Source organism: Streptopelia decaocto (assembly GCF_964273445.1).
Source record: "Streptopelia decaocto genome assembly, chromosome: 1".
In the NCBI taxonomy this organism is placed as follows: Eukaryota; Metazoa; Chordata; class Aves; order Columbiformes; family Columbidae; genus Streptopelia; species Streptopelia decaocto.
In genome coordinates, this window is record NC_138663.1 from 74,407,179 (window position 1) to 74,420,235 (window position 13,057).

The 13,057-nt window shown below is 39.6% G+C and overlaps 1 protein-coding gene across 3 annotated transcripts in view; it reads right to left on the reverse strand.

Moving 5' to 3' along the window:
- The window catches only part of PARVB (parvin beta), a 69,639-nt gene that overhangs the window by 23,648 nt on the left and 32,934 nt on the right, over positions 1-13,057 (reverse strand). For all 3 annotated transcript variants that reach the window (XM_082076405.1, XM_082076407.1, XM_082076406.1), the window contains exons 4-6: positions 6,896-6,998; positions 3,707-3,847; positions 2,722-2,837 (exon numbers count right to left, since the gene is read on the reverse strand). In XM_082076405.1, coding sequence (XP_081932531.1) covers positions 2,722-2,837; positions 3,707-3,847; positions 6,896-6,998 — 360 coding nt within the window. The remainder of the gene's footprint in view (positions 1-2,721; positions 2,838-3,706; positions 3,848-6,895; positions 6,999-13,057) is intronic.

The window sequence follows — 13,057 nt, forward strand, 5'->3', positions numbered from 1 at the left end:
TTAGGAAAACACGTTGATAAATACTTTCCATGTAGCACACTAAAAATCAGGGAAGAAAAAGTCCACAGCACTTACACAAGCTAATAAGATATTCTGCATAGTTCTGGGATGGGCTATGGAAATGCACACAATTTGGCTAAGCAATAACTTGCTAAACCAGTATGACTCTCTTATTTTTATAGTGAAAGCACAGCCCTTCTGGGCAAGAAGCAGCTCTTGCATCTGCACAGTGTGAGGATGGCTCAACAAATTTGATAATGATAATCCTAAATGTGAAAGTCACCCATGAAACTGAAACTTCACTAGTTTTGAAAACTTCCATGTGGGTATGTTCTTGCACAACACTCCCAAAACAACTTGCAAGGTTTTCTTGCTGTGGAGTCAATTCTGCGAAGCTTACAAAAGTCACTTAGCAAATCGTTGATTAATCCCCTTAAATGCATATTCAAACATTTAAGCTAAAACCTCTGAGAGCAGACATGTTATACTAATTATGAGCTAGCTTGACAGAACCCTAATCATTATGTGGATTTGTAATAACAGATCATTTCACAATAAATTGATAACTATAACAATAATCTTCTTAATAATAGTTTTCTTGCTTGGATTAAGAACAATATTAACCTCATTACCATTCTGTTTGTTATTAGTATAACAAAGGCTAAATAAAATCCATTTAAAGAGATCTGTGTTACTGAACCAGCACGTATTTTTAGACTAATTCTGGATGCTGAACTACAAAAATTCAGTTTACCAAGCTATAAGGCAAAATTTCCTGTTTCAGAAGAAACATGCTTCAGTTTACACTGTGCCTTGCTTTCCATTTAAATAAACAAAGCTGAAGAGCAAGTTTTTCCTAGCAGTGGGATGGGGGGCTGAAATGAGACTCCTCTTGCACAAAGCCAGCTGAGGTAGGCCCACAGCCAGCAGTTGCCATAACCACCTCCAGGACTCCAGGCTCTAGGTCCAAGACTAAGTGTTTACAGCCTCTTGAGCATAAATTAGCCCTCATTGTACCACTGCTCTGACACCTTCAGAGACTCCCTTGGTGACACAGGAGTCTCTTTCTTCCTTTCTTGCTTCCTTCCTTTCCTCAGTTTCTGTCAGCCATTATCTCATCCTGTCTTCACCACAGCCTTGTCTATAGTCTCAAGACACAGGGACACTGGTGAACGAGATGGCCTCAATGGTCTTCTCTATATCCCTCCAAGAGGAAAAGATGTGAAAATATTTTCGCCACAGCCTTCCTTCTGCTACAGGGGTGGAGGGTCCTGAAGCTTGAAATAAGGACAGGGAAAGGGAAGCTTTCTGTATTTACTTAAGGTTTTTTTCTGACTCATCAGTTACAGAAGACATTTCACTATAGTGTGCAGAAGGATATTTCTAGCATCAGGGCGTCAGAGGACTGTAAACCACTTTATATCTACATTTTCCCCTTCACCTATCCAAGACAGTCAAAAGAAATTTAAAAATAAATCAGTCTCTTATTTCCATTCAAGTTACTTTCTACCTAACTCACTGTTCTTAAATTGAAAGAACTACAGCAGACTGAAAGCGGTTCAAAATCACGTCTTAAAGATAATACATACATTTATTGTGAGCCAGAGAGTATCCATCAATTACTCATTTATATCACACTTTGTACCTCTAGAGCATTCAGCCAGACAGCCTGGAAAGTGCCATTATTTAAATGTAAAGCAAAATGAGGCTTGCCTCATCAACCACCATGCAATTGCATCTTGTAAGGGGATCCACATTTGCAAAGCGGAGTCCAAGATCATTTTATCTTCTTTATTCTTGAAAGGAAACCTACTATAGCCTGACAGCTCCAACAATAAATGGCAAGTACAGAAAGGATTTCCACAGCCTGCTGCCAGCAGCTGAGCCTGCCTTGCAACAACAGTGCTGAGCACCACAGCAAATGTCTCAGCATGATCAGAGTCCCAGCTGGAACAGCTCTGCCTGGGGTTTCAACAGCTGTTGAGAAGAGCTGGGTTCACATGCCACAGACTGTAGCATCATGGGAGCTTCGGTGAGGTTAGAAGGCAAGATAAAAAGCAAGAGTATATATGTTCCAAAAGTAGAGTCTTTGTAGAGTGAAAGGAAATGGTCAACACCAAGCAGAGAAAGGAATAACTATAACAATATCTAGGGCAGGAGGGAAGGAGTCAGAGTTCCTCAGGTCAGACCTCTTCTCCATATCTAAGGAAAGCTAACAAAAACACAAGGCTGTGAAAGAAATGATGAAAGCCTATTAGAATGCCAAGGAAAACAACATGTCTAAGTCTGAATAATAAGTAATTGGGGAAAAACAACATCAGTAACAGGCTGCCCAGATTAGGGAGATTGTACATGCTGAAACTCCTTTCTGTGCTCTTTGTGTTTCAGTGGGTTCTCTACAAAAAATGTAAGGCAAAAACCATTTACTAAAGTGCCAGAAGTTACAGACACAACTCTCCCTTATACAAAATCCCATCACATGTTTTTAGCTTGATACTGAAATAGCAAATGGTAAACCTAAACATATTAAAGCTATGATGCTCTTGTGATCACATTTAAGCACACCAAAAATTCATTACTAGGACTGGGACTCTTAATTCCCAAGAATTTTTGAAATGGCAAGAGACCAGGAAGCAATGAATAGGAACAGCTCTGTAGCACAAAATCAGAGTGATAAATAATGATTGTTCTGATCAAATTTTCTTCTGAGTTCATACTCACCCGTACAACTACCACTTGTACAGAAACATGTTCAGGCAGTCGAATAGGAGCCCGGAAATGCATTGCCAAAGCTACCAGGAGGTGCAGAATGGAAATCAGATTCTTGCCATGGATTGCTGCAGGGAACAAGGAAAAGGAAGCAAATAAGATAATACTGAGGCCTTATTCTAAACAGATAGTTCTTGGAGAAAGGCAGGTAAAAGGCAGTGAAAAATGCCTCTGGTGAACAGTCGTCTTTTTTTTTTTTTTTTTTTTAACCTCTCTACCTTCTTTTTCCTAAATTAACACAGCCTACAATATACTTTTACAGGTTGCAAAGCCTACATTTAACCTTCCCGTCAAGTTACATGCCCAAATTAAAAGTCCAGGCTCTTCAGTGCCCTCTCTAAGTCAATGAAGAAAGAGAGGAGGACTCCATCACTTGCTTTTCACCGTACGGTAGAATACTGGACCATTCTGCTTGTAGCAGACTTTCAAAGTGTTAATACAAGCTTTTCCGGCTGTGAGAGATGAACACCGCCCACTACCTAGGTGAAGTGACTTCTCAAATTCCATTCTCAATTTTCGATTGTAACAGGCCATGCTTGAACAGAGGGCACTTTCTGTTTAGCCTGTCAAAAGATGAATCCTCAAGCAGGGTGCAGGATCCTTTGACTCTCAGCATGGTGGCCTGAAGGATTAGACCAGCCTCTAGTACTAACAAATTCCTCATATCCATAGGGATTCAAATTCAGGAAGTGAACAAAAAAGCTTTTTAATGAAAGCATATGCTTCTAGGAACTTCAGTTATCCCATAGCCTTGTATATCTGTCCTTAAACAAAGACCACAGAAGAAGGTACCAGTTACAATCCATACATGGATGTGGTAAACCTCTACGCAAATAGTTTTTAAAAACACTGCATCACAGAGAATATGATCAAACTATTGATTATCACACCCTCCTTGCCTGTGAAGCTGAGACAGAAAGTATAATAGAGCCCTTACAGTCAACGTTCCACTTGATTGTCCAGCCATGGGGTCGGAGTAAATCATGGACAGCTTCCAGGACCGTCTGCAACTTTTGTTTCTGACCAATTTCAGATTGCGTCACTTCTGCCACGTTCAGTTTACGGTCAGCCAATTTTTCTGCGTTTGAAAAAAAAAATAAAATAAGAACAACAAAAAGCACAGGCAAAACCAGATTAAACAGGGCCTGGGTGGGATGAGCACAAAGCACTGAGCAGAGCTGAACTCTGCTAGCAATTTTCCAACAGAATGATTTTCTTCAGAAAGCAAAATAGCTGAAAGCAAACCTTTCATCATTGTGTGTCAGTTCCGATAAAACCCATGACAGAAAACTGGTAAGATTTGGCCGAAAATGTTCACCAATCAGGTGCCAAAATACAGGCACCAAGTTAATGATAACATTTATTGTGTCTTCCATTTTCTTCCATTGCTGAAAAGCATTTGGCACAATACAGCCTTCACTACACAAGTGATCTACACAGGCTTAATGAACTTTTCTAACAATAAGTCAATTTAGGACCAAAAAAAAAGGAAATACTGTGTGAACATTTACTTCAGCTTGATGAGCATTATTCAGGATAGCTGAAGGTACGAATTTAAGCTAAAGCAAACTTTGCCTTCTCAAAGCATCAACAGTCATATACTCATATGACCTACAGGCTTGTACTGGCTTAGTAGAACTGGTTTAAAGAAAGAAGTTGGTGCAATCTTGTTTGTCATGTTGTTATGGTATTGTCACATCGTGGTTGATTACTTCCAAATATGAATTAATCCAGGAAATTTTGTAAAATGCTATTACTAAAATTTGAATTTTGTTTCTGTAATATAATTATTTGTTGCCAAAGGCATAGACAAGTTATTATTCTTTTCCTCTGCATTGTGGCTCTTGCCAAAGACACAGGAGCTGAATTTCTCTCTCTCAATTAAGAGAGCTGATGAAGGTAAGGTAGAGTTCTCCATCCACCAGAGAAAAGCTGATCCATTTTCCACTTCCTCTCTGTAGGAAAAACACTCAAACTCTGCTGCTGAATCGAGGAGATCAGGACTAGTTTTGATTGTTTTTATCAATCTACAGTAGAAAATTTTTATCAGCATCTAAATAATATTAATGGGAAAAATGTTCTTCAGCCAAGATGTCTCTGAGCCTTTTTTAAACTGACTACTAAAACAGGCAAATATTATTTTAAATTATTTTAGATATTTTAAAAAAAAAATCTCCTACAAGATTCATTTTTGAGCACGTGTTATGGCTCCTATCTATTCTCAGCCTAGATTAGCTGACAGTCAGCACACAGAAGTTTATTTCCTCCCACCCTGACACCATGTGTAGCAATCCACTTCCAGCCTCTCTCAGTGGCACTACTTGTACCTTGATAAAATTAACTAAACAAGGAGGCCTGCCTCAATCAGCCTGCCAACCATTTGCTCATCTCTTACTCCAAACTGCTTCAGAATAAGCCCACTGACAAGTTGCTGTCTTTCATCTTCTTGTGTGTGTCTGCCTATCAAGACAGATCTTCTTGAAACATCTCTCACACATGAGGAATGATAACTACTACTTGAAGTTTAATGACCCTATTTTGCTAGCTTTTCCTGCAGGCAGAAGAAGAGATGACTTGCAAAACAGAGAGCCGACTTAATTCTGAGGTCTCAGGCACCAGGAGCACCACCAAAACCATGAAGTGCTTTGCCTCTTGCATCAGTGAGACAGCAGGAACATGGATAGATTAAACAGCATAGGTCTTGCTGGATAAACCAAGACACCGCTGAAGAATTCTTTTTGTGACAACACAAGACTGAGACATGATAGCTTCAGGTCAGGGGAGAAGCATTTGCTCTCCAGTCAGAGGCCCAACAGGAAGAAAATGAGGAAAAAACAGTTCGGTTAAAGTCTCAGGCTGCAAGATGCACATGCCCACCTTTCCTCCTGTAAGATATTCTAAGTCCAGCTAAGATATATAGGTATGTCTGTATGTATAACTAAACACTTTCTAAATGCCTGCAGGCCTGACGGTGGAACCATGGCCTCCACAGGGAACATAAGAAACCATTAATATCTGTGACAAATGTCTACACTAAAATGTGCTACCACCTGCTGAAGCAGAAATGTCTGTATGTTAAGAAGTAAAACTGTGTACACACAAATAGTCCCCAGATAAAATTAACTCTACACCCCTACACCACACCATGTCTGGAGGGTCCCAGCTGTAGTCTAATCAAGAAATTAAAAGTACTCTTGTTTTATTCTTCAAGTTATTTTTGAGGAGTTTTAATTGCATACAGAGTAATTATTGTTAACCAATTTTAAAAGCTTATGAGTGTTCACCAGAATGCTGCAGGTCTATTATTTTGGGGATATATGCAGAAAATTCAGTAAGCAGCATCCATTAGCACCAGTGGAATTAGCACCACCAAGTCCTTGTGCCCCACTCTGACGCACACATCCCACATCCCAGCCCACTCTTGAAAACATGTCATAGGTTCAATGAAAGCAGTTTGACTATCTTTCTCCAAGAAACAGTGTGGATTTACAAGGACACTTGAAGCTTCAAGTCTCTTTGTTTGCTAAAAGCACTCCTGTAAATCACTGTGCCATCACTAGAAGTTTTTCTCCATTGTGCTTCTTGCCTGAACATACACGTTGCAAAGATGTAAGTGGGTTGCAGAATCATGGTTGCTTAACTGAGTGTATCTCTTCCTGAATCATCCACGCAGAAGTGCACATTATGAGTATGTGCCTGCTGCCACGCATTCTTTTTCTCATTTTTTTCCCCTAGAATTAATTCTACCAGGACCTCAAAAAAGCTTTCAGCCAAAAAAGCTTTCAGAAGAAAACTATACAGACAGAATTTTGGACGACATGGCTTCTGCTTGGGCCCCCACTGTAATCACTAATTTCTTCACCTTTTCTCTGCCACATATTTCAGTTGTCTGGACTAGTTTTAGTTCATGAAACAGATATGTAAGAATCACCTGGATTTCCTCCCCTTTCAGCAGACAGCCTGAGAAGAACAGATGGAGAAGCTGATGCCGTAGCTATCAGTGAAACAAACTGTATCCCTGGTGAGATGGTGAGTTACTGCACAGACTTGTTGTCTGCAGCTTTGGAAGAGATTAACTTTGGGCCCCTTCCAGTCCTTGGGGTATTCTTCTCTTAGGTGAACTCACCAAGCAGCTTCTGCAGCACCTGCCCATCATAAAGGTCCTCTTCAAGCTGTTTGACAATGATTCTCTCCTCCACCAGCACATCATTGATCCAGTCAATAAGAACCTGGAAGGACAGAAAAAAAAAAAAGGCAAATGTCTAAAAACCACTGAAATATGTACCTTCAATTTAAGGCAGCAATCAGGAATATAAAACAGAGCAGGAGTAACCATATTTATGTATTTCAAAGTTATAGAGATATAACAGACGAAAAGATGGTTTTGCTCTTCTTGTTTTTAATTCAGGTCTTGCAGTATGGCAATTTTAGCGCCCTCTATTTTTCCTCATTAAAATGTCTCCTTATTGCACCAATTCTAAAGCAAGTAGCAACTAGCAGCTCTGCAACAATCATCTTTGCTAGTACCTATGTTCTCCAGGTCCCAAATTCAGGTCTTAATTGTTTTATGTGAACGGCAGACCTGCCAGTAGCTGACAACAGTCCCATGATCCCACCTTAATCTCTACCCTGAAGAGACCTGAGCGGTATGCTACAAATAAGAGCTTCAGAGGGGAAAGAGTGAATGCTCCTACTAACATGAGCTAAACAGACCCACTAGCTAGATCCCTGCCATTAGCAACAGGACATTTTATTGTTATGGGATTGTAGAATACAGAAGTCTGAAATTACAATTTTGGTTAACTGCGCCTGATAAACATTCTACAACATTTATAATAGTCCCCATATGCTGACTACCATAAGTATAAAAATCATTTGATCACCTACAAAACAGGAATGAACATAAAGGACCTTTAAAAAGAAAAGGAACTGAGTTAGGTTTTCCAGATGCCAAAGGTAATAATTTCCAAACAGTTACAGGAAAAACAGCCTTGACTGCCTGAAGCTGGCAGTACTGTTTTCCTCCAGTTTTTTATTTGGAAAATTAAATTATTTTCACAAAAATAATACAGTTCTGTGGGAAGAGACATAAAGTTAAATCCTGCTAAATCTTTGATTCTATAAAGGGAGATGGGTATTATCAATCATAGACATGCAAAATCCAGCAACAAGCTACCTAAAGCAATAAGCCTTATTTTAAAATTCTGCATTTTTTTTATTCTCTTCACTTAAAAGTGCAGATTCTTTTAATTCACCTTCTTATTAGATCCCATACTTTTTCTGCCTCTTCTCAACAGTCATAATTGTGAAGAGATTTTGTGGTTTTTTTCATATTCAAGAGATTGTGAAACAAAAAGCAAATAAACAAAGCATAGATAGGCTGGCACTGGAAAATACACACCTTGGCAATTCAAGTAAACAGGAGTATTTGAATATGTTATTTAAGTAATTCAACCTGGCTGCTGAGGTTCATTGAATCTACCAACCTCAAGGAAGTTTTGCTAGGCTTTATGTTCAAAAAGAAGTTTACGACCCAAACATGAAATACTAATGCATCATATACCTCTAACCTATATCTTCAGTACTTTCAAAGCACGCCGAAAACGTGCAGGGCTGAAACTCAGTTCTAAAAGTAGAGTAAGCAGCAAACTTTAGCTGGGAGATATGGCAACCAGACAATTCATGGAGATGAATGATCTGCACCAGTGCTCACATATGTACATCAGTTTTGCCCTCTAAGCTGCCCAGAGGGCTGAAAAATCTCAATAATAAAAATTACTCCTCTAAAGGGCTTTCTTTCGAAACAAAGGTTTTCTGGTAAGTTGTTCACTACTCACTATCAGCAACTTGTATCAAAAGTGGTCCTCCCTGGAGCAGGTAAAGGAAAGGTGGAGGTGACGTTTGAAAATAGATGTGGATATATAAGGACGTGCTCTGCACCAGTATTATTACCCCACTGCTCCCGTGACCTTGCAGGAACCTCATCTATCACTTGGGCCATTCCCTCTATCAATCAGATGGCCTCTGCTTTGCGGTTACAGCTACGACCACCATTTCAACATATTCAGACAAGTTCCACACTCTTAATGCCACTTGTTGGGCAGAAGGATCACACAGTTTCTCCCTCTCCTTCCCCTGCCTCATGCTGCCTTGCTGCAGCATCTTCATGGAATCACAGAATCAAAGAATCATTTTGAATGGAAAAAACCTTTAAAATAATTGAGTCCAACCATTAACCTAACACTGTCACTAAACCATGTCCCTAAGAACCTCATCTATGCATCTTTTAAACACCTCCAGGCATGGTGCCTGAACCACTTCCCTGGGCAGCCTGTTCCAGTGCTTGACAACCCTTTCCATGAAGATCTTTTTCCTAATATCCAATCTAAACCTGGCTTGCACTGCCAATGAATTGACAACCGCCTGAGCAGCCCAGCCCACTGCCACACCAGCTTCCACTGGCACTTGAGGGCCTAGATTGAAAAGGACATTGCAGCACTATGCTCTGGAAGGTACCGTCGTCCTCCCGCTTTTGCTGTGGTCATGGGAGAAATGATGGGAAGCTTGTCCCCTGACACATGCTCCAATATGCCCTGGAAAACATCTTGCTCCTGTGTCACAGGGCCTGATATCTATATCACATATGGGCAGAAAGAAAAATGTCTAGGCAATTGTTCTTCCAGCATTTCATCCTCTTGCCCTTCTCAGGGTGCCCCTTGAGTAGCCTTTGGGTCAGGTAAACTCTCCCTGCCCAGCCTTTCGCCTCTAGACTTAAAGCTGTGATTTTCACACATGTTAGCTACCGTCAGACATAGGGCATCAAGCCTTTGGATTTCCATTGAAAACCCCAACCGAAATTAGAGATCAGAGATTACAGCCAGCAAAAGTTACACGCAAGAAGATGCAGCCTAAATAAACCCATCAGCAGATCAGAACCATGACCGCATTTGGAGAGAAAACCCCAGTCAGCTATTCTTGTCTCTTTCAGTCTTTCTGAGGGGATAGAAGGACATTTATGGTAAAGGGCTGGAGAGAGACATTAGACAAGTTAGCAAAGGATTACCACAGCTGGGAGACAAAGAGAAGAGGGATACCATCTTTGGCCTCAAAAACTGTCCACCTGCGATAGAGAAAAGTGACTCCTAAATAATGAGATACTTTCTTGTCTCAGATCATCTGGAAAGAGATTTTTGAAGCCTGTCAATAAGGTGACTGCCCAGTTCCAAAATGACACACGTTTGACACATGTAGACATCAGTAGAAAAGCAAATTAAGAAATCGAAGTCATAGAAGATTTGGGTTGTCCATGAGATTTACAGAGCAGACTTTAAAAACCCATCTCAAGTTCAGCTTTAATTATCATTTGATAACCAGATCCCATGGCAGTCCCTATGGAAAGAGGCCAGATTTTCAGAAGGCCCCAGAAGCTTTGTTAAGGAAGACTCAAAACGCTGAACTATTTGAAACCTGAAATTAACAATTTGTCTTCCCTGTGCTGAATGGTATTGAATGCAGAATCTAGAAAATGCGAAGGAATTTAAAATAAAAATCTGGAAGCACCTTCTAATGTAGGAGCAAACAATTTCCAAGAGCATAGGTACACTGGAATGATAAAGCAGCTTTGGCTACAGGGTGTTAAACTACAAAGAATTTTAATGTTTCAGAGAAACTTAGCACTGAAAAACTTTCAGCAAAAAAATACACAAAAGAGATACAAATTAAGCAAGGTCTAGCCATAGTTGTTTTATTATTTAAACAGTTCAGCATCTAAATGAAAGCAAAATATCCCAAAGAACATTCTAAATTCTTTAGTATTCAGACTACAACTCCAGCTCTGCTTGAGCAAATGAATTCACAATTCATATTTAAGAAAAAAAAAATCCAAGTTTTTAAATTTTTTTAATGGCTCTTGAAGCCTGACAAGTGCTGCAATTAAAAAAACAAACAAGCCCCAAAAATCTGCTGCCCTACCTCTTGATTTCCTGATTGTCTCTTAATTAGGAGTCTGGAAAATGTTTCTGCATAGAATTTTTTTTTAACTTTTAAAAGGGAAATAAAGCACCGTGTTCTTTATTGGAATGACTAACATGGAGAAATACTTTCTCACTCTCTGCTCACAGAAAATCAGCTCTACAGTTCTTTGCAGTTGCTTCTTCATGCAAGGAAAGAAGCAGAAATTATTCAATAACCCGAACGCCTAAAAATTTAAATAGGCACAGAGTACTTGGTGTGAAGCAGACAGAAGGTACAGCCAGAGAGTTTTTCCTGTGCATGAAAATACGCTTAACTTGGCTCTGCCTGGTCTCACACTCCTCTACCCATTCCTTCACTTCTATGCCTGCACTTCATAAAACTACTGTTCAATATTGCCATTTAAGTTAGAGCTCCATTTGCTGCATTAAATATTGGGTATAAGAGAAACACTGCAGGCCTGAGGAAGAGCTTTATTCCGAAGCCTGTTGTCCCAGCATCAGCCCTAACAACAGCCTTACATGTAACAGCTGGTGAAGCCACCACAAGATCCCATGTGTAGCTAATGGTCTTCAATGTACCAGAGACTCATCTTTGGTACTTTGAGACCCACAAAAGAGCATGCAGGTGCATAGAAATGTTTGTTAGGTCACTTAACTTGTCATACCTTCATAAAAAGCTGCTTTTTTATAGTCTTCTATAGCATTTGGGATTAGCAGCATGATTTTAAAACTTTAATATAATATCCTCATATCCTTAAAATCATGTCAGCCCTTTCATGGATATCGACACTCATATAAAACATCTCTGAAGTGTTTCAAATGCTCAGACACATGCATTTGTAGTTGTAAAATTTCCAGTGGTGCTTTAAATTCTGACATTTCCATTTATTGTATCATTTTTAGGACAAAGGCATACATTCAGTTAAATGAGCCATACTGCATTACTAAAAACTGGACTGAAAACTGAAATTTGCCATGAGGCAGACAGCTGAAACAGAAGAGTTCTAGAAATCTAGAAGGAAAAATGAGTCTGCCTGGCCAGTTTGTTATTTGTGGGGTTTTTTTTTTGGTTTTTGGTTATTTTTAGTTTGTGCAAGATGAGTTTTTTCATCAAATTTCACCAGCTCAGTAAAGTATTTTTGTTCTGCAGGATGACGGTGAGGCACATTCGGAGTTAATCTGCAGAGTTCAAGGGCATAAGGACCCCACATTCACTGCTATACAGTAATGAACAAAATGAAAAACAAGACAAAATACATCAACACATCTGGCACAATAGGAAAACAGGAAGCCCAGTCACCAAAAACAGCAAAGAAAAACCCCTGATTTCAATGACCCTTTTCCTCCCTGACTTCTCAGAGAATAAGGAAGCAGAGATCAAAGGTATTAAAGTTTAATTGGCTTCAGGGTTGAGCATAGACATTAATATTAAAAATTCATATTCAGACTTGGAAACAATTGACTCAGCACAAAGCACGGGTAGCCTGTAAAGAAAGAGAAGGCTGCTTGTTTTCAAATGCAGTCCACAGAGCATTTAGGAAGCAGGGTTGCATCTGGTCACACATGAAACCTTAACGAAAGGACAGCGGCTTCATTTTGGTTTTCTCTACACCACAGTGAATGTAAAAAAGCCATAAAATTAGATATGGAAAAGGTGATATTTTCCAGGACAGCGAATGATTTACTACAAATGAGCATTGTTCACTCATTTCAGAGCAGCACTGTTTGGACCTGCAGCAGTTTAAAATGAGGCTTCAAAGGCCAAATTTGTTGCAGTATCAACCAATCTTACAGAAGTCTTTGCAGGGAGAGAAACCATCTTGCAACTGTGGCTTGCTGTCTTTTGTCGAGGAAAGGCACTCTCAGAAGGGACCCGGTTCTTGCAAGCTGCTGTTCTAAAATTTTGGATTCAATTAATAGAAGCTCTTCTTCATACTTTTCCTACCAAAATACATGAGACAACCCTAGGAAATCAGCCACTCATTTGAAATCTTAAAATGTAATTTCAAAGTCTCTGACTCAATTCCTACAGCCTATTAACTCTAATTATCTTTAGGATGACGACCAGCAATGCAGCTTTTGGAACTTTTACCTTTCAACCGTATCTGAATCAGAAGGGGGGAAAAAGATTTCTTCCACCCTTACAGCCAATACACAAAGAAACACACATGAACAAGGAAAGCCTGCATCAGACTCCACTTTTTTTTAAGTATTCAAAAGAGAGCTAGAAGAACCCTCAAACACTCTTTAGAACTGGTGACATGGACCAACTAGGGGTCTTTCGATATTAATGGCAACTGAATTTTAAACAGATT